Below are 24701 nucleotides of genomic sequence, written 5' to 3' on the forward strand. Positions count from 1 at the left end.
CTCACACATCAAAGGTATAGGAGGTTATGATATGAATGATCCGCTCCACTGAATGAGACGAGAAGAGGGTACAGGGTAGCAACAGTGTGACTTTCCTAACCGGCTCCGCCATAAATATAAAAGCATCACTTCGTCCTCATGACTATTAGCACTCGTATGACAGCTGACAGAGGTGAAATGAAAAAAAACGCAGCGGAGTGCCTTACTAGGCTATTCAAATTATAATACGAACCGCTGTCATCTGTTAGGCAAGATATGTGGGTAACGTTAGTTATGTATTAGGACAGCTTCCGTGTCCTATCTGTGCCCACAGCGGGCTGTGTTTCAGGAGAAGGGAGACCAGAGCAAGCGCATTGAGGCGGAGATGCAGCCTTTATAATGAGTGTGAGAAGTTGATAGTCAGTTTGCGCTATGAAAATCACGTCCCCGATGGGCCCCAAAATATATTTTGTCGCATGTTTTTGAGTAGCCTCGTATTTGTGGGCTAAGGAACCATGCACCGGTTGCTTGAATTTCTGCAAATATTATTGGTTTGACTCGAATCGTGTTGTTACTTTTATTTTTGGAAATAGGGGTAGGCCTATGGGATAAATGTTTTGTGTATTTTTTGTGACTATCCTACACGTGTGACTACAATCAATGCAAATCAGAAATACACAAAACGAGACAAAATTACTCAGCAATGACCGAACTTTGAAAGTTATTCCAAAACTTTGAATGAACATGAAATTGTTTAAATGCACTACATAGATGTGCATATTAGTCCATGTTCCTAACGCGCTTACTGGACTGCAAAGGGAACAAACGGTACAACATAACAACACCATGTAAAATGTATCTCGCATTATTTCAAAACGTGTATCCTCACCCTCTGGGAGGGGGTGGGGGTGGGGGGGGTAGCCTACCAAGATACAGTATATAAAGTCACCATCCTTTGTTGTTGTTGTTTATGACCAAGATGTCTCCTTACCTTTGGCGGTCCTGGGTTGGCTGTCTATCCACGGAGCTAAAGATCCTGTCGAAGTAGGAAAAGAGGCCCTAAAAAGTTGATTTAGTGACTTTTTTCCATTGCGTACCAATGGAAGAACAAAGTGGGCGCATTATGGCGGATGCAGCAGTATCCCATGGCACCCGATTCCCTATTTAGTGCATAACTTTTGACCAGGACTCATAAGGCTCTAGGTCAAACAAATTAGTGCACTATATTAGAAAATAGGATGCCATTTGGGAAGTACATTGTGGTTTCATTGACCGAAGAAGACCGTGAGATCCGTCCCACTAGAAAAAAAAGAGTGTGGGGTTTGAGGGAACATAAGCACATTAAAAGGTTTATTACAGCTGCATATTGGTCATACTATATAGGCTATTAATGTCCACAGTTTGGCCTTTGGAGACGCAGCTATCATTGTGGTCTACCACAAGTGCTAATGACGCTGCAAGTTCTATAAACACAGTAATAGAATTCAAAAGCATTTGATTTAGTGTCCCCATCTTGCAATAATGCATTGGATATTAAACCCGGCTACTGTGTCTCTTGGAAGTAGTATAGGTTTTCCAAAGACGTCTCATAACGGCCCACTTTTAGCACAACACACACCTACCTGTTTATGAACTTAGATCAGGATCTATGGTATGCTGAAACAGGTTGTGTCAACAAACAAAACAACAACAACTCAAACACTCCAATCTAATGATATTATAGGTCTTCTCTGGTACAATTATTTCTGACGCATGAAGACTTCTCTCTGGCAAGCATGGTGTGTGTGTGTGTGCGTGTGTGTCACCGCAGATGTTACACTGTCTGTTTCAGAGTGATATCTCTCTCTCTCTGGCAGGCATGGTGTGTGTGTGTGTAACGGATGTGAAACGGCTAGCTTAGTTAGCGTGGGCGCTAAATAGCGTTTCAATCAGTGACGTCACTTGCTCTGAGACCTTGAAGTAGTAGTTCCCCTTGCTCTGCAAGGGCCGCGGCTTTTGTGGAGCGATGGGTAACGATGCTTCGAGGGTGACTGTTGATGTGTGCAGAAGGTCCCTAGTTCGCGCCCGGGTATGGGCGAGGGGACGGTTTAAATTTGTACTGTTACATTGATGCTGTTGACCCGGATTACTGGTTGCTGCGGAAAAAGGAGGAAGGTCAAAAGGGGGGTGAGTGTAACGGATGTGAAACGGCTAGCTTAGTTAGCGTGGGCGCTAAATAGCGTTTCAATCAGTGACGTCACTTGCTCTGAGACCTTGAAGTAGTAGTTCCCCTTGCTCTGCAAGGGCCGCGGCTTTTGTGGAGCGATGGGTAACGATGCTTCGAGGGTGACTGTTGATGTGTGCAGAAGGTCCCTAGTTCGCGCCCGGGTATGGGCGAGGGGACGGTATAAATTTGTACTGTTACATGTGTGTGTGTGTGTGTGTGTGTGTGTCACCGCAGATGTTACACTGTCTGTTTCAGAGTGATATCTCTCTCTCTCTGGCAGGCATGGTGTGTGTGTGTGTGTGTGTGTGTCATCGCAGATGAAACAGACAGTGTCCCCACTACATCTCATCATATATTCTCTATATAATGCATTACTGTCCCCACTACATCTCATCATATACTCCCTACATAGTGCACTACTGTCCCCACTACATCTCATCATATATTCCCTATATAGTGCACTACTGTCCTCACTACATCTCATCATATATTCCCTATATAGTACACTACTGTCCCCACTACATCTCATCATATATTCCCTATATAGTGCACTACTATTCCCACTACATCTCATCATATATTCCCTATATAGTACACTACTGTCCCCACTACATCTCATCATATATTCCCTATATAGTGCACTACTGTCCTCACTACATCCCCTTCCGTCCACAATAAAACCACCTGTTTGAAATGCTAACATATGGCCTGGTTCGTCTCTCAGCGGTTAAGGGCCAGTTTCCCAGTTCGTCTCTCCCTGCTCAGCGGTTAAGGGCCAGTTTCCCAGTTCGTCTCTCCCTGCTCAGCGGTTAAGGGCCAGTTTCCCAGTTCGTCTCTCCCTGCTCAGCGGTTAAGGGCCAGTTTCCCAGTTCGTCTCTCCCTGCTCAGCGGTTAAGGGCCAGTTTCCCAGATCGTCTCTCCCTGCTCAGCGGTTAAGGGCCAGTTTCCCAGTTTGTCTCTCCCTGCTCAGCGGTTAAGGGCCAGTTTCCCAGTTCGTCTCTCAGCGGTTAAGGGCCAGTTTCCCAGTTCGTCTCTCCCTGCTCAGCGGTTAAGGGCCAGTTTCCCAGTTCGTCTCTCAGCGGTTAAGGGCCAGTTTCCCAGTTCGTCTCTCCCTGCTCAGCGGTTAAGGGCCAGTTTCCCAGTTCGTCTCTCCCTGCTCAGCGGTTAAGGGCCAGTTTCCCAGTTCGTCTCTCCCTGCTCAGCGGTTAAGGGCCAGTTTCCCAGTTCGTCTCTCCCTGTTCAGCGGTTAAGGGCCAGTTTCCCAGTTCGCCTCTCCCTGCTCAGCGGTTAAGGGCCAGTTTCCCAGTTCGTCTCTCCCTGCTCAGCGGTTAAGGGCCAGTTTCCCAGTTCGTCTCTCCCTGCTCAGCGGTTAAGGGCCAGTTTCCCAGTTCGTCTCTCCCTGCTCAGCGGTTAAGGGCCAGTTTCCCAGTTCGTCTCTCCCTGCTCAGCGGTTAAGGGCCAGTTTCCCAGTTCGTCTCTCCCTGCTCAGCGGTTAAGGGCCAGTTTCCCAGTTCGTCTCTCAGCGGTTAAGGGCCAGTTTCCCAGTTCGTCTCTCCCTGCTCAGCGGTTAAGGGCCAGTTTCCCAGTTCGTCTCTCAGCGGTTAAGGGCCAGTTTCCCAGTTCGTTTCTCCCTGCTCAGCGGTTAAGGGCCAGTTTCCCAGTTTGTCTCTCCCTGCATAGCGGTTAAGGGCCAGTTTCCCAGTCCGTCTTTCCCTGCTCAGCGGTTAAGGGCCAGTTTCCCAGTTCGTCTCTCCCTGCTCAGCGGTTAAGGGCCAGTTTCCCAGTTCGTCTCTCCCTGCTCAGCGGTTAAGGGCCAGTTTCCCAGTTCGTCTCTCCCTGCTCAGCGGTTAAGGGCCAGTTTCCCAGTTCGCCTCTCCCTGCTCAGCGGTTAAGGGCCAGTTTCCCAGTTCGTCTCTCCCTGCTCAGCGGTTAAGGGCCAGTTTCCCAGTTCGCCTCTCCCTGCTCAGCGGTTAAGGGCCAGTTTCCCAGTTCGTCTCTCCCTGCTCAGCGGTTAAGGGCCAGTTTCCCAGTTCGTCTCTCAGCGGTTAAGGGCCAGTTTCCCAGTTCGTCTCTCCCTGCTCAGCGGTTAAGGGCCAGTTTCCCAGTTCGTCTCTCAGCGGTTAAGGGCCAGTTTCCCAGTTCGTTTCTCCCTGCTGAGCGGTTAAGGGCCAGTTTCCCAGTTCGTCTCTCCCTGCTCAGCGGTTAAGGGCCAGTTTCCCAGTTCGTCTCTCCCTGCTCAGCGGTTAAGGGCCAGTTTCCCAGTTCGTCTCTCCCTGCTCAGCGGTTAAGGGCCAGTTTCCCAGTTCGTCTCTCCCTGCTCAGCGGTTAAGGGCCAGTTTCCCAGTTCGTCTCTCCCTGCTCAGCGGTTAAGGGCCAGTTTCCCAGTTCGTCTCTCCCTGCTCAGCGGTTAAGGGCCAGTTTCCCAGTTCGTCTCTCAGCGGTTAAGGGCCAGTTTCCCAGTTCGTCTCTCCCTGCTAAGCGGTTAAGGGCCAGTTTCCCAGTTAGTCTCTCAGCGGTTAAGGGCCAGTTTCCCAGTTCGTTTCTCCCTGCTCAGCGGTTAAGGGCCAGTTTCCCAGTTTGTCTCTCCCTGCTCAGCGGTTAAGGGCCAGTTTCCCAGTTCGTCTCTCCCTGCATAGCGGTTAAGGGCCAGTTTCCCAGTTCGTCTCTCCCTGCTCAGCGGTTAAGGGCCAGTTTCCCAGTTCGTCTCTCCCTGCTCAGCGGTTAAGGGCCAGTTTCCCAGTTCGTCTCTCCCTGCTCAGCGGTTAAGGGCCAGTTTCCCAGTTCGTCTCTCCCTGCTCAGCGGTTAAGGGCCAGTTTCCCAGTTCGTCTCTCCCTGCTCAGCGGTTAAGGGCCAGTTTCCCAGTTCGTCTCTCCCTGCTCAGCGGTTAAGGGCCAGTTTCCCAGTTCGTCTCTCCCTGCTCAGCGGTTAAGGGCCAGTTTCCCAGTTCGTCTCTCCCTGCTCAGCGGTTAAGGGCCAGTTTCCCAGTTCGTCTCTCCCAGCTCAGCGGTTAAGGGCCAGTTTCCCAGTTCGTCTCTCCCAGCTCAGCGGTTAAGGGCCAGTTTCCCAGTTCGTCTCTCCCTGCTCAGCGGTTAAGGGCCAGTTTCCCAGTTCGTCTCTCCCTGCTCAGCGGTTAAGGGCCAGTTTCCCAGTTCGTCTCTCCCTGCTCAGCGGTTAAGGGCCAGTTTCCCAGTTCGTCTCTCCCTGCTCAGCGGTTAAGGGCCAGTTTCCCAGTTCGTCTCTCCCAGCTCAGCGGTTAAGGGCCAGTTTCCCAGACGCAGATTAAACAGACTAGATCCTGGGACCAACATGCTTTTTCATTGGCATCTTCTCCTGCGTACAATACCCTTGATGTAGTTGGTGCCGTGTGGGTGTAAAGGATCCCCCCCCCCCATCACTTTATTTTGATAATCCAGAATTTCCATCTGTAGATGTCGTAGTATCAACAAACTATCTGTTGATATATAACTGCTTGCTCAGGTTATGGTTAGGGTAAGAATAAGGGTTTTGGGTTACAGCTAGGGTTAGTTGAAATGTTACTGATAGTCCATCGGACGACACTCTAGACTATCCAAATAGTGTTACGGATTTGTTGTTGTTGTTGTTGTATTCTCCCCACACAGCCGCCAATTTATACCGGTGCTATTATCCAAAGCAACTTAGTCATACGTACATACATTTTTCGTACGGGTTTCCCCCGGCGGGAGTCGAACCCACAACCTTTGACGTATATAAGCTCCATTCTAGAACAACTGAGTCACAAATCGAAATAATATAGATATATATTTTTAAAGGAAATCAAGTCTGAATTAAATTCCACCTTGTACATTTTTACTATTACATTTTAAACATACTCTTAAACGTTGTAATAGTAGAATGTACAAGGTGCGATTTCTAAATTGGCTCGTGCATCATCAGTTCCTCTGGTCATTAGAGAGATATTTATAACTTGTCAGAAATCTCCAGATCAAATAGCTAACGTTTTTTGTTGTAGTTCCTTTAACCCATAGATAGTGTTGTTCCTTTAGCCCATAGATAGTGTTGTAGTTCCTTTAGCCCATAGATAGTGTTGTAGTTCCTTTAGCCCATAGATAGTGTTGTAGTTCCTTTAGCCCATAGATAGTGTTGTAGTTCCTTTAGCCCATAGTGTTGTAGTTCCTTTAACCCATAGATAGTGTTGTAGGTCCTTTAGCCCATAGATAGTGTTGTAGTTCCTTTAGCCCATAGATAGTGTTGTAGTTCCTTTAGCCCATAGATAGTGTTGTAGTTCCTTTAGCCCATAGATAGTGTTGTAGTTCCTTTAGCCCATAGATAGTGTTGTAGTTCCTTTAGCCCATAGATAGTGTTGTAGTTCCTTTAGCCCATAGATAGTGTTGTAGTTCCTTTAGCCCATAGATAGTGTTGTAGTTCCTTTAGCCCATAGATAGTGTTGTAGTTCCTTTAGCCCATAGATAGTGTTGTAGGTCCTTTAGCCCATAGATAGTGTTGTAGTTCCTTTAGCCCATAGATAGTGTTGTAGGTCCTTTAGCCCATAGATAGTGTTGTAGTTCCTTTAGCCCATAGATAGTGTTGTAGTTCCTTTAGCCCATAGATAGTGTTGTAGTTCCTTTAGCCCATAGATAGTGTTGTAGTTCCTTTAGCCCATAGATAGTGTTGTAGTTCCTTTAGCCCATAGATAGTGTTGTAGTTCCTTTAGCCCATAGATAGTGTTGTAGTTCCTTTAGCCCATAGATAGTATTGTAGTTCCTTTAGCCCATAGATAGTGTTGTAGTTCCTTTAGCCCATATATAGTGTTGTAGTTCCTTTAGCCCATAGATAGTGTTGTAGTTCCTTTAGCCCATAGATAGTGTTGTAGGTCCTTTAGCCCATAGATAGTGTTGTAGTTCCTTTAACCCATAGATAGTGTTGTAGTTCCTTTAGCCCATAGATAGTGTTGTAGTTCCTTTAGCCCATAGATAGTGTTGTAGTTCCTTTAGCCCATAGATAGTGTTGTAGTTCCTTTAGCCCATAGATAGTGTTGTAGTTCCTTTAGCCCATAGATAGTGTTGTAGTTCCTTTAGCCCATAGATAGTGTTGTAGGTCCTTTAGCCCATAGATAGTGTTGTAGTTCCTTTAGGCCATAGATAGTGTTGTAGTTTCTTTAGCCCTTAGGTAGTGTTGTAGTTCCTTTAGGCTACCTGCCTAGGCTACCGATAGGCTACCTACCTCTAACCGATTGGCTACCTGCCTGTTTATCTGACTCTAACCAATAGGCTACCTGCCTGTTTTACTGACTCTAACCAATAGGCTACCTGCCTGTTTAACTGACTAACCGATAGGCTACCTGCCTGTTTATCTGACTCTAACCAATAGGCTACCTGCCTGTTTTACTGACTCTAACCAATAGGCTACCTGCCTGTTTTACTGACTCTAACCGATTGGCTACCTGCCTGTTTAACTGACTCTAACCAATAGGCTACCTGCCTGTTTAACTGACTCTAACCGATTGGCTACCTGCCTGTTTTACTGACTCTAACCAATAGGCTACCTGCCTGTTTTACTGACTCTAACCGATTGGCTACCTGCCTGTTTAACTGACTCTAACCGATTGGCTACCTGCCTGTTTAACTGACTCTAACCGATTGGCTACCTGCCTGTTTAACTGACTCTAACCGATTGGCTACCTGCCTGTTTAACTGACTCTAACCGATTGGCTACCTGCCTGTTTTACTGACTCTAACCAATAGGCTACCTGCCTGTTTTACTGACTCTAACCGATTGGCTACCTGCCTGTTTAACTGACTCTAACCGATTGGCTACCTGCCTGTTTAACTGACTCTAACCGATTGGCTAACTGACTCTAACCAAAAGGCTACCTGCCTGTTTATCTGACTCTAACCAATAGGCTACCTGCCTGTTTTACTGACTCTAACCAATAGGCTACCTGCCTGTTTTACTGACTCTAACCGATTGGCTACCTGCCTGTTTAACTGACTCTAACCAATAGGCTACCTGCCTGTTTAACTGACTCTAACCGATTGGCTACCTGCCTGTTTTACTGACTCTAACCAATAGGCTACCTGCCTGTTTTACTGACTCTAACCGATTGGCTACCTGCCTGTTTAACTGACTCTAACCGATTGGCTACCTGCCTGTTTAACTGACTCTAACCGATTGGCTACCTGCCTGTTTAACTGACTCTAACCGATTGGCTACCTGCCTGTTTAACTGACTCTAACCGATTGGCTACCTGCCTGTTTTACTGACTCTAACCAATAGGCTACCTGCCTGTTTTACTGACTCTAACCGACTGTTTAACTGACTCTAACCGATTGGCTACCTGCCTGTTTAACTGACTCTAACCGATTGGCTAACTGACTCTAACCAAAAGGCTACCTGCCTGTTTTACTGACCCTAACCAATAGGCTACCTGCCTGTTTAACTGACTCTATCCAATAGGCTACCTGCCTGTTTAACTGACTCTAACCGATTGGCTACCTGCCTGTTTTACTGACTCTAACCAATAGGCTACCTGCCTGTTTTACTGACTCTAACCGATTGGCTACCTGCCTGTTTAACTGACTCTAACCGATTGGCTACCTGCCTGTTTAACTGACTCTAACCGATTGGCTACCTGCCTGTTTTACTGACTCTAACCAATAGGCTACCTGCCTGTTTTACTGACTCTAACCGATTGGCTACCTGCCTGTTTAACTGACTCTAACCGATTGGCTACCTGCCTGTTTAACTGACTCTAACCAATAGGCTACCTGCCTGTTTTACTGACTCTAACCGATTGGCTACCTGCCTGTTTAACTGACTCTAACCAATAGGCTACCTGCCTGTTTAACTGACTCTAACCGATTGTTTTACTGACTCTAACCAATAGGCTACCTGCCTGTTTTACTGACTCTAACCGATTGGCTACCTGCCTGTTTAACTGACTCTAACCGATTGGCTACCTGCCTGTTTAACTGACTCTAACCGATTGGCTACCTGCCTGTTTAACTGACTCTAACCGATTGGCTACCTGCCTGTTTAACTGACTCTAACCGATTGGCTACCTGCCTGTTTAACTGACTCTAACCAATAGGCTACCTGCCTGTTTTACTGACTCTAACCGACTGTTTAACTGACTCTAACCGATTGGCTACCTGCCTGTTTAACTGACTCTAACCGATTGGCTAACTGACTCTAACCAAAAGGCTACCTGCCTGTTTTACTGACCCTAACCAATAGGCTACCTGCCTGTTTAACTGACTCTATCCAATAGGCTACCTGCCTGTTTAACTGACTCTAACAGATTGGCTACCTGCCTGTTTTACTGACTCTAACCAATAGGCTACCTGCCTGTTTTACTGACTCTAACCGATTGGCTACCTGCCTGTTTAACTGACTCTAACCGATTGGCTACCTGCCTGTTTAACTGACTCTAACCGATTGGCTACCTGCCTGTTTTACTGACTCTAACCAATAGGCTACCTGCCTGTTTTACTGACTCTAACCGATTGGCTACCTGCCTGTTTAACTGACTCTAACCGATTGGCTACCTGCCTGTTTAACTGACTCTAACCAATAGGCTACCTGCCTGTTTAACTGACTCTAACCAATAGGCTACCTGCCTGTTTAACTGCTGCCTGCTGTGGATCTATGGTTTCTTTGCAAGAAAGGGAAAAACACAAACATCTGTAATTTCTCCATTCCTTCCGTTCCTTTATTTCACCAAAAATAGCAGTTTTCTCCTTTATTCTTGTTCCCGAAAACATTTGTTTACAACAGACACTTAAAAAAAAGGGGGGAAAGAAAGAAGGTAGACACAACTGAATGTTAATTCTTACCCACAGAATAATCCACTGTACTGTCTGCAAACAGAGCTGGTTTTGTCAACACTATTTTGGTACAGAGTAGGTTGAGGTTAACTAATAAACTCATGTTATAACCCATAGGATAGTCACTGGAGATCGGACAGGATGAATTGGACAGAGCAGGAGAAACACTTTACTATGTAAATGTTGGGTTTTCATTGAAGTTTGGAGCTAGATGTGCTCGGTTTCTGAAATGGCACCCTATTCTTCTATAGTGCACTAGCTTTGCTCAGAGCGGCATTGGGCCCTGGTCAACAGTAGTGCACTAGCTTTGCTCAGAGCGCCATTGGGCCCTGGTCAACAGTAGTGCACTAGCTTTGCTCAGAGCGCCATTGGGCCCTGGTCAACAGTAGTGCACTAGCTTTGCTCAGAGCGCCATTGGGCCCTGGTCAACAGTAGTGCACTAGCTTTGCTCAGAGCGCCATTGGGCCCTGGTCAACAGTAGTGCACTAGCTTTGCTCAGAGCGCCATTGGGCCCTGGTCAACAGTAGTGCACTAGCTTTGCTCAGAGTGGCATTGGGCCCTGGTCAACAGTAGTGCACTAGCTTTGCTCAGAGTGGCATTGGGCCCTGGTCAACAGTAGTGCACTAGCTTTGCTCAGAGTGGCATTGGGCCCTGGTCAACAGTAGTGCACTAGCTTTGCTCAGAGTGGCATTGGGCCCTGGTCAACAGTAGTGCACTAGCTTTGCTCAGAGTGGCATTGGGCCCTGGTCAACAGTAGTGCACTAGCTTTGCTCAGAGCGCCATTGGGCCCTGGTCAACAGTAGTGCACTAGCTTTGCTCAGAGCGCCATTGGGCCCTGGTCAACAGTAGTGCACTAGCTTTGCTCAGAGCGGCATTGGGCCCTGGTCAACAGTAGTGCACTAGCTTTGCTCAGAGCGCCATTGGGCCCTGGTCAACAGTAGTGCACTAGCTTTGCTCAGAGCGCCATTGGGCCCTGGTCAACAGTAGTGCACTAGCTTTGCTCAGAGCGGCATTGGGCCCTGGTCAACAGTAGTGCACTAGCTTTGCTCAGAGCGCCATTGGGCCCTGGTCAACAGTAGTGCACTAGCTTTGCTCAGAGCGCCATTGGGCCCTGGTCAACAGTAGTGCACTAGCTTTGCTCAGAGCGCCATTGGGCCCTGGTCAACAGTAGTGCACTATGTATAGAATAGGATGGCATTTGGGACATAGCCCCCTCTTCTACAGTGTGGCTGTTCCTCCCTCTTCTATAGTGTGGCTGTTCCTCCCTCTTCTACAGTGTGGCTGTTCCTCCCTCTTCTACAGTGTGGCTGTTCCTCCCTCTTCTACAGTCTGGCTGTTCCTCCCTCTTCTACAGTCTGGCTGTTCCTCCCTCTTCTACAGTGTGGCTGTTCCTCCCTCTTCTACAGTCTGGCTGTTCCTCCCTCTTCTACAGTGTGGCTGTTCCTCCCTCTTCTACAGTGTGGCTGTTCCTCCCTCTTCTACAGTGTGGCTGTTCCTCCCTCTTCTACAGTCTGGCTGTTCCTCCCTCTTCTACAGTGTGGCTGTTCCCGGTCCTATGCCTCTGCAGTTGTGGGCAGAACTCCAACGTACAGAGTCTTCCCGTCCAGCGTCTTCATTGACCACTCTGCTGGGATTTCTGAAACACATATACAAATGATTGAAAAGTATGAAGGAAGACAATCTGCTGGCATCTTTAAGGAGGTAAAAACTGTAAGAAATTAAGAAAATAAAAGAATGAGAGGAGTCTGTCAAAGGTCGGTCTCCACTACGTGAAACTAGATCATTTCATTCTGAGGGGTTTGAAATCACATGTTGTAGGGCTGCCGACCACCGACTGCTCTGTTAAACTCTCTTATGCACGTTACTCTGTTAACTTCCATGCATTGTTGTGTTTCCAGGTAGTGCTGTCTTGTGTTTCTAGGTAGTGCTGTCTCATGTTTCTAGGTAGTGCTGTCTCGTGTTTCCTAGGTAGTGCTGTCTCGTGTTTCCTAGGTAGTGCTGTCTCGTGTTTCCTAGGTAGTGCTGTCTCGTGTTTCCTAGGTAGTGCTGTCTCGTGTTTCCTAGGTAGTGCTGTCTCGTGTTTCCTAGGTAGTGCTGTCTCGTGTTTCCTAGGTAGTGCTGTCTCGTGTTTCCTAGGTAGTGCTGTCTCGTGTTTCCTAGGTAGTGCTGTCTCGTGTTTCCTAGGTAGTGCTGTCTTCTGTTTCCTAGGTAGTGTTGTGTTGAATTTCTAGGTAAAAAATACACTCCTATTTTGGAATTAAATGTTGCCCATTTACATCACATATGTTGCCTGACTACAGCTAGCTACCCAGCTAGCTACCCACTACCCACGTATTGACATCTACCTAACATAACATTCGTTTTAGGTCATCTTTGTTTATTCGGCTAGCTAGCTAGAGTACTACGTTTCACATACAGTATATCTAGCTGATAATTAGGAAGTAAAACGGTTTGCTTTGTGTCCATCTTGTTGGGTCTCTATTGTTGCCATTGTCCTGGCTGGAAGAAGGGTCAGTGGAGTGGGGAGGTGCAGTGGGAGGTAAACACAGCAGGGCGAGTGCCAGTGCCTCTCAAGAGAACGCACTCGGAGCGCGAGAGTGTGGCGCAAGGTAGCCTGCATATTGAGAAACACCCATTTTGTCTCATGCTTAAAATGTGCTCCGCCATTGTTGTAATTTGAAAGTTCCCATGGTAGTTAATTCAACAGTGGGAAGTTAACTAAATGAGTTGATATGGCTACTGAAACAGCTTTTTCCTCGATATTGGCAGTAGATATTTATGTTCCATTTCAGATTTGAACTGCAGATAAGAAGACCAAGATGTCATACCCTCGCCCATCTTTGTCTAACAAGTTGGGAAAACGGTCAAATGGCATTTTGACCACTCAAATCTCCAAACGTTTGAACCCTATAAAGATATTTCTGTTCCCGATTGCAGATTTGAATAGCAGCGAAGGGATACCAAGATTTCACACAAGCTATACGTTTTTTTTGTTTTGTTGGGAAAGTGGTCAAAGTTGATGATTTGTCAAAAGTTACATTATTTAACAGTGTTGGAATTCATGATGTCACAATGGGGAGTTCTAGAATATTGAATTAAAAAAAGTCAGATTTAAATTAATGGAAAAAAAAGGCAACATTTTATAGTTTAAAAAGTATATATATATATATATATATATTTTAAATCAAATAGTAAAATGTAAGCACAATATTCCAGATCGTTCCACACGTTTTAAAGTCTGAACGACGTTTCTAGCAATAAACGTGTAAGAGGAGTAGCGTGCAGAAGAATGAGAACAAGTATGACGAAGATTTATAGTCGGGAGTGATGCTTCTCAAGTCCCACCTAATTAGGTAGGAAGACCTATGGAGCTGTATGTCAAACCAGCCGTCTGCTAGGGCAGTCAGGCAGTCTGTCAGACACAGTAATTGGACAGGGAGGTTTCCTCAGCCCAGGACTTGCTTCTTTGCTGCTGGTTCAAGGTCAACATTAAACCCGTTTAAAAGTCAAGGATCATTGGCACAGGGTTAGCAAACTACAGAGCGGAGGCTAGCAGGCTAGCAGCTAAACGTGTTGAGGAGGTGGAGGTACAGGCTAGCAGCTAAACGTGTTGAGGAGGAGGTGGAGGTACAGGCTACAGCTAAACGTGTGGAGGAGGAGGTGGAGGTACAGGCTACAGCTAAACGTGTGGAGGAGGTGGAGGTACAGGCTACAGCTAAACGTGTTGTGGAGGAGGTGGAGGTGCAGGCTACAGCTAAACGTGTGGAGGAGGTGGAGGTGCAGGCTACAGCTAAACGTGTGGAGGAGGAGGTGGAGGAACAGGCTACAGCTAAACGTGTGGAGGAGGAGGTACAGGCTACAGCTAAACGTGTGGAGGAGGTGGAGGTGGAGGTACAGGCTACAGCTAAACGTGTGGAGGAGGAGGTACAGGCTACAGCTAAACGTGTGGAGGAGGTGGAGGTGGAGGTACAGGCTACAGCTAAACGTGTGGAGGTGGAGGTACAGGCTACAGCTAAACGTGTGGAGGAGGAGGTGGAGGTACAGGCTACAGCTAAACGTGTGGAGGAGGTGGTGGAGGTACAGGCTACAGCTAAACGTGTGGAGGAGGAGGTGGAGGTACAGGCTACAGCTAAACGTGTGGAGGAGGAGGTACAGGCTACAGCTAAACGTGTGGAGGAGGAGGTGGAGGTACAGGCTACAGCTAAACGTGTGGAGGAGGTGGTACAGGCTACAGCTAAACATGTGGAGGAGGAGGTGGAGGTACAGGCTACAGCTAAACGTGTGGAGGAGGAGGTGGAGGTACAGGCTACAGCTAAACGTGTGGAGGAGGAGGTGGAGGTACAGGCTACAGCTAAACGTGTGGAGGAGGAGGTGGAGGTACAGGCTACAGCTAAACGTGGAGCTTCCAAGATGCTGCTCTGGCCAAGTCAAGAGAGCGTTTGCCAGCCCATTCTTGGAGCACTGCTAGGCCTGGCCAGTAGCCATCCTAGATGCATTGCAAAATAGGACTTCGGTCCGGTGGTGTCGGTCTTACCTTGGGTGAGCGCATCGTCCAGGTAGAGCTTCAGCCTACGGCTGCGGAGGCCGAACAACTTAGCCGTCTCAGACAGCAAAGCATTGTGGGTCAGGTAGTTGTGTCCGACAGGATTGACCAGCAGCAGGGTCCCCACATCTCCACTCTGACACTCTACAGAGACACAGGACATACATAGCATCAGTACAAATCAGTAGCAGCACGTAGCCTAGCGGTTAGAGACACAAACCAAACCAGTAACTGGAGGGTTCCCAGTTCGAATCCCGGGTCTGACGAGGAGAGGGGGAAAAAAATCTGTCAGGAAATGAGCTGGCAACCGGCTAGTTGATGGTATGAAATTCTAGTTTTCATTGGGCCCAAGTCACTCGCTGGCAGGGGTTTGGTGTAAACCAGTTGGAAGATGCATTGGTATAACAAACTGAAAAATAACCTTTCAATAAAAGTGGAGTGAAATGGGAAGCAGATGTGTAGCGGAGCGAGAGAAAGAGGAACTGGTCAGTTAAACGTACCAGCTGGCTGACAGTTGGCCAGTTGGAGGTTGACGTAGGGACACACCAGAGAGTCCGAGTTGGGAGAGGAGTCACTGGGATTGGAGCCTGATGTCACCGACAGGGTTTTCCCATTCAGAGACAGCAGATCACACTTACCAGTCAACTCTGGAATAACAAGAACATACAGGACAGGTCTGAAACATACAGCTCTCAGTTACTGGACAGGTCTGAAACATACAGCTCTCAGTTACTGGACAGGTCTGAAACATACTGAACAGGTCTGAAACATACAGCTCTCAGTTACTGGACAGGTCTGAAACATACAGGTCTCAGTTACTGGACAGGTCTGAAACATACAGGACAGGTCTGAAACATACAGGGCTCAGTTACTGGACAGGTCTGAAACATACAGGTCTGAAACATACTGGACAGGTCTGAAACATACAGGGCTCAGTTACTGGACAGGTCTGAAACATACAGGACAGGTCTGAAACATACAGGACAGGTCTGAAACATACTGGACAGGTCTGAAACATACAGCTCTCAGTTACTGGACAGGTCTGAAACATACAGGTCTGAAACATACTGGACAGGTCTGAAACATACAGGTCTCAGTTACTGGACAGGTCTGAAACATACAGCTCTCAGTTACCGGACAGGTCTGAAACATACAGGGCAGGTCTGAAACATACAGCCCTCAGTTCCTGGACAGGTCTGAAACATATAACACACCTTAATCTCTTATAATAATTCACACAAGTAAAATAAATAAAAATGTTGAGTTGTGTGAGAACCGCTCTTAAAACACCATCTGCTCATCACTAACCTGTCCAATAAAATCAATCATTTCATGACTCCTCCAATGTTTTTTGTTGTTGTATTTCTGTGTGTGTGTGTGTGTGTGTGTGTGTGGTGTGAGAAACAGCAGCCTTGTAGGGGGAACCAGGGAGGGAATGGTACAGTACTATATTGGTTCAGGGGTCCCAGGAGACTCACATATTATGAATAGAACTAGTCTCAGTCCCAGGATGACGACTGTCATCTCTGACAACCACCCAACAAGTAGGCTAAGATAGTGGTTAGTCCCCAGAACCACTCAACAAGTAGGCTAAGCTAGTGGTTAGTCCCCAGAACCACTCAACAAGTAGGCTAAGCTAGTGGTTAGTCCCCAGAACCACTCAACAAGTAGGCTAAGCTAGTGGTTAGTCCCCAGAACCACTCAACAAGTAGGCTAAACTAGTTGCTTGTCCCCAGAACCACTCAACAAGTAGGCTAAACTAGTTGCTTGTCCCCAGAACCACTCAACAAGTAGGCTAAACTAGAGACAGAACCACTACTTCAGCTAGCTACCACCCAACATATAGGCTAAGCTATTTCAGTTCAGTTAGCTACCACCCAACATATAGGCTAAGCTATTTCAGTTCAGTTAGCTACCACCCAACATGCAGGCTAAGCTATTTCAGTCCAGCTAGCTACAAGCCAACATTAAGGCTAAGCTACTGACAAAACTACCCAATATGTAGGCTAAGCAACTCCCCTCCAGCTATTTACCACCCAACATGCAGGCTAAGCTAGAGACAGAACCACCCAAAATGTAGGCTAAGCTAGAGACAGAACCACCCAACATGTAGGCTAAGCTAGAGACAGAACCACCCAGCATGTAGGATGGGATACTCTCCAGAACAACCCAAAATGTAGGCTAAGCTAGAGACAGAACCACCCAAAATGTAGGCTAAGCTAGAGACAGAACCACCCAAAATGTAGGCTAAGCTAGAGACAGAACCACCCAAAATGTAGGCTAAGCTAGAGACAGAACCACCCAAAATGTAGGCTAAGCTAGAGACAGAACCACCCAAAATGTAGGCTAAGCTAGAGACAGAACCACCCAAAATGTAGGCTAAGCTAGAGACAGAACCACCCAAAATGTAGGCTAAGCTAGAGACAGAACCACCCAAAATGTAGGCTAAGCTAGAGACAGAACCACACAACATGTAGGATGAGCTAGAGACAGAACCACCCAACATGTAGGATGAGCTAGAGACAGAACCACCCAACATGTAGGATGAGCTAGAGACAGAACCACCCAAAATGTAGGCTAAGCTAGAGACAGAACCACCCAACATGTAGGATGAGCTAGAGACAGAACCACCCAAAATGTAGGCTAAGCTAGAGACAGAACCACCCAAAATGTAGGCTAAGCTAGAGACAGAACCACCCAAAATGTAGGCTAAGCTAGAGACAGAACCACCCAAAATGTAGGCTAAGCTAGAGACAGAACCACCCAAAATGTAGGCTAAGCTAGAGACAGAACCACCCAACATGTAGGATGGGATACTCTCCAGAACCACCGAAAATGTAGGCTAAGCAACTCCACTCCAGCTATTTACCACCCAACATGTAGGCTAAGCTAGAGACAGAACCACCCAAAATATAGGCTAAGCTAGAGACAGAACCACCTAACATGTAGGCTAAGCTAGAGACAGAACCACCCAACATGTAGGCTAAGCTAGAGACAGAACCACCCAACATGTAGGATGAGCTAGAGACAGAACCACCCAAAATGTAGGCTAAGCTAGAGACAGAACCACCCAACATGTAGGCTAAGCTAGAGACAGAACCACCCAACATGTAGGATGAGCTAGAGACAGAACCACCCAACATGTAGGATGAGCTAGAGACAGAACCACCCAAAATGTAGGCTAAGCTAGAGACAGAACCACCCAACATGTAGGCTAAGCTAGAGACAGAACCACCCAACATGTAGGCTAAGCTAGAGACAGAACCACCCAACATGTAGGCTAAGCTAGAGACAGAACCACCCAACATGTAGGATGAGCTAGAGACAGAACCACCCAAAATGTAGGCTAAGCTAGAGACAGAACCACCCAACATGTAGGCTAAGCTAGAGACAGAACCACCCAACATGTAGGCTTAGCTAGAGACAGAACCACCCAACATGTAGGCTAAGCTAGAGACAGAACCACCCAACATGTAGGATGGGATACTCTCCAGAACCACCCAAAATGTAGGCTAAGCTAGAGACAGAACCACCCAACATGTAGGCTAAGCTAGAGACAGAACCACCCAACATGTAGGCTAAGCTAGAGACAGAACCACCCAACATGTAGGATGAGCTAGAGACAGAACCACCCAACATGTAGGATGGGATACTCTTCAGAACCACCCAAAATGTAGGCTAAGCTAGAGACAGAACCACCCAACATGTAGGCTAAGCTAGAGACAGAACCACCCAACATGTAGGATGAGCTAGAGACAGAACCACCCAACATGTAGGATGAGCTAGAGACAGAACCACCCAACATGTAGGATGAGCTAGAGACAGAACCACCCACAATGTAGGCTGAGCTAGAGACAGAACCACCCAAAATGTAGGCTGAGCTAGAGACAGAACCACCCAAAATGTAGGCTAAGCTAGAGACAGAACCACCCAACTTGTAGGATGAGCTAGAGACAGAACCACCCAACATGTAGGATGAGCTAGAGACAGAACCACCCAACATGTAGGCTAAGCTAGAGACAGAACCACCCAGCATGTAGGATGGGATACTCTTCAGAACCACCCAAAATGTAGGCTAAGCTAGAGACAGAACCACCCAAAATGTAGGCTAAGCTAGAGACATAACCACCCAACATGTAGGCTTAGCTAGAGACAGAACCACCCAACATGTAGGCTAAGCTAGAGACAGAACCACCCAACATGTAGGATGGGATACTCTTCAGAACCACCCAAAATGTAGGCTAAGCTAGAGACAGAACCACCCAAAATGTAGGCTAAGCTAGAGACAGAACCACCCAAAATGTAGGCTAAGCTAGAGACAGAACCACCCAACATGTAGGCTAAGCTAGAGACAGAACCACCCAACATGTAGGCTAAGCTAGAGACAGAACCACCCAACATGTAGGATGAGCTAGAGACAGAACCACCCAAAATGTAGGCTAAGCTAGAGACAGAACCACCCAACATGTAGGCTAAGGTAGAGACAGAACCACCCAACATGTAGGATGAGCTAGAGACAGAACCACCCAACATGTAGGATGAGCTAGAGACAGAACCACCCAAAATGTAGGCTAAGCTAGAGACAGAACCACCCAACATGTAGGCTAAGCTAGAGACAGAACCACCCAACATGTAGGCTAAGCTAGAGACAGAACCACCCAACATGTAGGCTAAGCTAGAGACAGAACCACCCAACATGTAGGATGAGCTAGAGACAGAACCACCCAAAATGTAGGCTAAGCTAGAGACAGAACCACCCAACATGTAGGCTAAGCTAGAGACAGAACCACCCAACATGTAGGCTAAGCTAGAGACAGAACCACCCAACATGTAGGCTAAGCTAGAGACAGAACCACCCAACATGTAGGATGGGATACTCTCCAGAACCACCCAAAATGTAGGCTAAGCTAGAGACAGAACCACCCAACATGTAGGCTAAGCTAGAGACAGAACCACCCAAAATGTAGGCTAAGCTAGAGACAGAACCACCCAAAATGTAGGCTAAGCTAGAGACAGAACCACCCAACATGTAGGATGAGCTAGAGACAGAACCACCCAACATGTAGGATGAGCTAGAGACAGAACCACCCAACATGTAGGATGAGCTAGAGACAGAACCACCCAAAATGTAGGCTGAGCTAGAGACAGAACCACCCAAAATGTAGGCTAAGCTAGAGACAGAACCACCCAACATGTAGGATGAGCTAGAGACAGAACCACCCAACATGTAGGATGAGCTAGAGACAGAACCACCCAAAATGTAGGCTGAGCTAGAGACAGAACCACCCAAAATGTAGGCTAAGCTAGAGACAGAACCACCCAACATGTAGGATGAGCTAGAGACAGAACCACCCAACATGTAGGATGAGCTAGAGACAGAACCACCCAACATGTAGGCTAAGCTAGAGACAGAACCACCCAGCATGTAGGATGGGATACTCTTCAGAACCACCCAAAATGTAGGCTAAGCTAGAGACAGAACCACCCAAAATGTAGGCTAAGCTAGAGACATAACCACCCAACATGTAGGCTAAGCTAGAGACAGAACCACCCAACATGTAGGATGGGATACTCTTCAGAACCACCCAAAATGTAGGCTATGCTAGAGACAGAACCACCCAAAATGTAGGCTAAGCTAGAGACAGAACCACCCAACATGTAGGCTAAGCTAGAGACAGAACCACCCAAAATGTAGGATGAGCTAGAGACAGAACCACCCAACATGTAGGCTAAGCTAGAGACAGAACCACCCAACATGTAGGCTAAGCTAGAGACAGAACCACCCAACATGTAGGATGGGATACTCTTCAGAACCACCCAAAATGTAGGCTAAGCTAGAGACAGAACCACCCAACATGTAGGATGGGATACTCTTCAGAACCACCCAAAATGTAGGCTAAGCTAGAGACAGAACAACCCAACATGTAGGCTAAGCTAGAGACAGAACCACCCAACATGTAGGATGAGCTAGAGACAGAACCACCCAAAATGTAGGCTAAGCTAGAGACAGAACCACCCAAAATGTAGGATGAGCTAGAGACAGAACCACCCAACATGTAGGCTAAGCTAGAGACAGAACCACCCAAAATGTAGGATGAGCTAGAGACAGAACCACCCAACATGTAGGATGAGCTAGAGACAGAACCACCCAACATGTAGGATGAGCTAGAGACATAACCACCCAACATGTAGGCTAAGCTAGAGACAGAACCACCCAACATGTAGGATGGGATACTCTTCAGAACCACCCAAAATGTAGGCTATGCTAGAGACAGAACCACCCAAAATGTAGGCTAAGCTAGAGACAGAACCACCCAACATGTAGGCTAAGCTAGAGACAGAACCACCCAAAATGTAGGATGAGCTAGAGACAGAACCACCCAACATGTAGGCTAAGCTAGAGACAGAACCACCCAAAATGTAGGATGAGCTAGAGACAGAACCACCCAACATGTAGGATGAGCTAGAGACAGAACCACCCAACATGTAGGATGAGCTAGAGACAGAACCACCCAAAATGTAGGCTAAGCTAGAGACAGAACCACCCAACATGTAGGATGAGCTAGAGACAGAACCACCCAACATGTAGGCTAAGCTAGAGACAGAACCACCCAAAATGTAGGCTAAGCTAGAGACAGAACCACCCAAAATGTAGGCTAAGCTAGAGACAGAACCACCCAAAATGTAGGCTAAGCTAGAGACAGAACCACCCAAAATGTAGGCTAAGCTAGAGACAGAACCACCCAGCATGTAGGATGGGATACTCTCCAGAACCACCCAAAATGTAGGCTAAGCTAGAGTCAGAACCACCCAACATGTAGGATGGGATACTCTCCAGAACCACCCAAAATGTAGGCTAAGCTAGAGACAGAACCACCCAGCATGTAGGATGGGATACTCTCCAGAACCACCCAAAATGTAGGCTAAGCTAGAGTCAGAAAGACCAACATGTAGGTTAGGCTACTCCAGTCCAGCGAGCTATCACCCTACACATTTTATCATGGGGCTGAGAGTAATGTAGCAGTTTTAAAGTTAATTTCTTGCAAATATGCACTATACAAGTCTCAAGCTGGGCTACCTCATCACGAGAGTGATTCTAAAATCACCCGCCAGTCTCTAGTCATAGCCAGGGAATACCACCAAACTCTAAGGCCGGGAGGTGAATGGGTTGGTAAACATTTCATGATGACAATAATTCTGATGTTTCGTGGGAGTTACTGACAGACAGACCACGGTTACTGAGCAACTGAGTATTCACAACCCCTTCACTTTTATTGTTGTGTTACAAAGTGGGATTAAAATGGATTGAATTCAATTTTTGTCAACGATCGACACAAAATACTCTGTCAACGTGGAAGAAAAATTATAACAGTTGTATAAAAAATAAAAAATCATGAAAAATAAAACACTAATATAAATCAAATCAAATTTTATTTGTCACATACACATGGTTAACAGATGTTAATGCGAGTGTAGCGAAATGCTTGTATATATATATATATATGATAAGTAATCATCCCCAGGTCAATACATGTTAGAAAAGCCTTTGGCAGCGATTAAAGCTGTGAATCTTTCTGGGTAAGTCTCAAGAGCTTTCCACTCTTGGATTGTACAAAATTCTTCAAGCTCTGTCAAATTGGTTGTAGATCATAGCTAGACAACCATTTTCAGGTCTTGCCATAGATTTTCAAGCAGATTTGCGTCAAAACTGTCACTTAACCACTCAGGAACATTCAATGTCTTCTTGGTAAACAACTCCAGTGTAGAATTAGGCCTTGTGTTTTAGGTTATTGTCCTGCTGAAAGGTGAATTAATCTCCCGGTATCTGGTGGAAAGCAGACTTAACCAGATTTTCTAGAATTTTGATCCTGAAAAACTCCCCAGTCCTTAACGATTACAAGCATACCCATAACATGATGCAGCCACCTCTATGGTTGAAAATATGTGGAGTGGTGCTCAGTAATAAGTTGTATTGGATTTGCCCCAAACATAGCACTTTGTATTCAGGACAAAAAAGGACAAAAGTTAATTTGCAGCATTTTCTTGCCTCGTTACAAACAGGAATATTTGTTTTGGAATATTTCTATTCTCTACAGGTTTCCTTCTTTTCACTCTGTCATTTAGGTTAGTATTGTGGAGTAACTACAATGTTGTTGATCCATCCTCAGTTTTCTCCTATCACAGGCATTAAACTAACTATTTTAAAAGTCACAATTGGCCTCATGGTGAAACCCCTTCTTCTTTATTTAAGTTTGCCATAACCAAGGAGTTGAATACGTATTGATTAAAGACATTTCTGCTTTTAATTTCTAATTAATTAGTCAAAAAAAAAGTGTTTAACTCTACTTCCACTTTGACATTATGGGGCATTGTGGGTAGGCCAGTGACCCCCCAAAAAAATCTACATTTAATCAATTTTAAATTCAGGCCGTAACAGCCAAATGTGGAAAAATGTCAAGGGGTGTGAATTCTTTCCGAAGGCAGTGTATATATATAAGGAGGCTTGTGAATGTCCCATCTTAGTGTATGTAATGAGTATCACAGAATGAGTCATAATACCCATAAAACCTAGCGGTCAAACAGGGAAATGGTTCCAATCGAAACACTTAAAATAAGGGCTGTGTTTCATGTCGGTTTACCCCGGCGTTTTGACAACCGTATAAATCTCTCTAGGACAAGGTGACTTTTATCAATGTATTCGCCCATATTTACCTGCCAAAAATGAAACACTAATTAGCTGATAATGTGGCTATCATAAAGAACTACAAATACCATGATGAGACTGGCGAATCGAGGCAAAGGTAAGAATCTGTGGATTAACAATCTAATGTTTGTTAAATGTAGTAATTTTTCAAAAATGGCTACATTTCTTTCAATGGACAATTCTGTGAACACATTTTAAATTGACAATACCTGCTAGCAAGTGCTAGCTAGTGTCAGAAACAACGTGCCAGGAGACTGCAGGGATTTGTAGTTTTGTATGATGTCTACTTTGATGCCAATTAGCATTTTTGAATCGGAGAGTAAATAGAGCCAGATATATATATTGATAAAAGTCACCTTTGTCCACAGTTATCAAAATAGGGTAAACCTACATGAAAACACAGCCCTAGTTTCTAAAATCACCCATGGGAAAAAATGAATGGTGGAAAAAAAACAGTTGGAACCATTTCCCTGTTTGACCGCGAGGTTTTATGGGTAATTATGACACCTCCACTGTGGAGCTCTATTGACATAGGGGTTGATTTGGGATTCAAAGTGCCATCTTACCAGTCTTGCCGTTGAAAACACAGAGCTTGGTGTTGTTGAGACCAAAGAGACTGGAGCAGACCCGTCTCAGCTTGGCCAGGTCCAGACAGATATCTCCTTTAGGGTTCTCCAGGAGAACCACACCCTCTGACAGAGACGGAACAAAAATACAGGGCTGTTATAGGGCTGTTATATTTGGTACCCTTTCCCCCAGATCTGTGCCTCGACACAATCCTGTCTCGGAGCTCTACGGACAATTCCCTTGACCTCATGGCTTGGTTTCTGCTCCGACATGCACTGTCAACTGTGGGACCTTTATATAGACAGGTGTGTGCCGACAATCCTGTCTCGGAGCTCTACGGAGAATTCCTTCGATCTCATGGATTGGTTTTTGCTCTGACATGCACCTGTCAACTGTGGGACCTTTATATAGACAGGTGTGTGCATTTTCAAATCATGTCCAATCAATTGAATTTACCACAGGTGGACTCCAATCAAGTTGTAGAAACATCTCAAGGATGATCAATGGAAACAGGATGCACCTGAGCTCAATTTAGTCTCATAGCAAAAGGGTCTGAATACTTATGTAAATAAGTTCTGTTTAACAAATTTTAAATACATTTACAAAAAATTCTAAAAACCTATTTTTGCTTTGTCATTACGGGGTAATGTGTGTAGATTGTGATGTTTTCATTTGGATATAATTTAGATTTTAGAATAAGGCTGTAACAAAAAATGTGGAAAATGTCAAGAGGTTTGAATATTTTCTGAATGTACCTCTGTTGACAAATTCAGTGCTTTCATCGTGTTTCTATTTGCTATGGAGTTCACCTTTTAAGCCACCACTTGGTATACAACAGATTATTTTTCAATCCTCCATGTTTTATTGTTGTTGTTGTTGTTGTTGTTGTGGTAACT

General features: G+C 46.1%; 1 protein-coding gene across 2 annotated transcripts in view; it reads right to left on the reverse strand.

Annotated features, from left to right (window-relative positions):
• Positions 1 to 9849: 9849 nt before the first annotated feature.
• The window catches only part of iars1 (isoleucyl-tRNA synthetase 1), a 132088-nt gene continuing 117236 nt past the window's right edge, over positions 9850 to 24701 (reverse strand). For both annotated transcript variants that reach the window (XM_090242083.1, XM_090242084.1), the window contains exons 31-34: positions 23805 to 23930; positions 15035 to 15181; positions 14526 to 14678; positions 9850 to 11627 (exon numbers count right to left, since the gene is read on the reverse strand). In XM_090242083.1, coding sequence (XP_090098209.1) covers positions 11545 to 11627; positions 14526 to 14678; positions 15035 to 15181; positions 23805 to 23930 — 509 coding nt within the window. In that variant the 3' untranslated portion in view covers positions 9850 to 11544. The remainder of the gene's footprint in view (positions 11628 to 14525; positions 14679 to 15034; positions 15182 to 23804; positions 23931 to 24701) is intronic.

The sequence above is a fragment of the Oncorhynchus mykiss genome, chromosome 7 (genome assembly GCF_057628025.1).
Source record: "Oncorhynchus mykiss isolate SJ-2025 chromosome 7, ASM5762802v1, whole genome shotgun sequence".
Taxonomy (NCBI): Eukaryota; Metazoa; Chordata; class Actinopteri; order Salmoniformes; family Salmonidae; genus Oncorhynchus; species Oncorhynchus mykiss.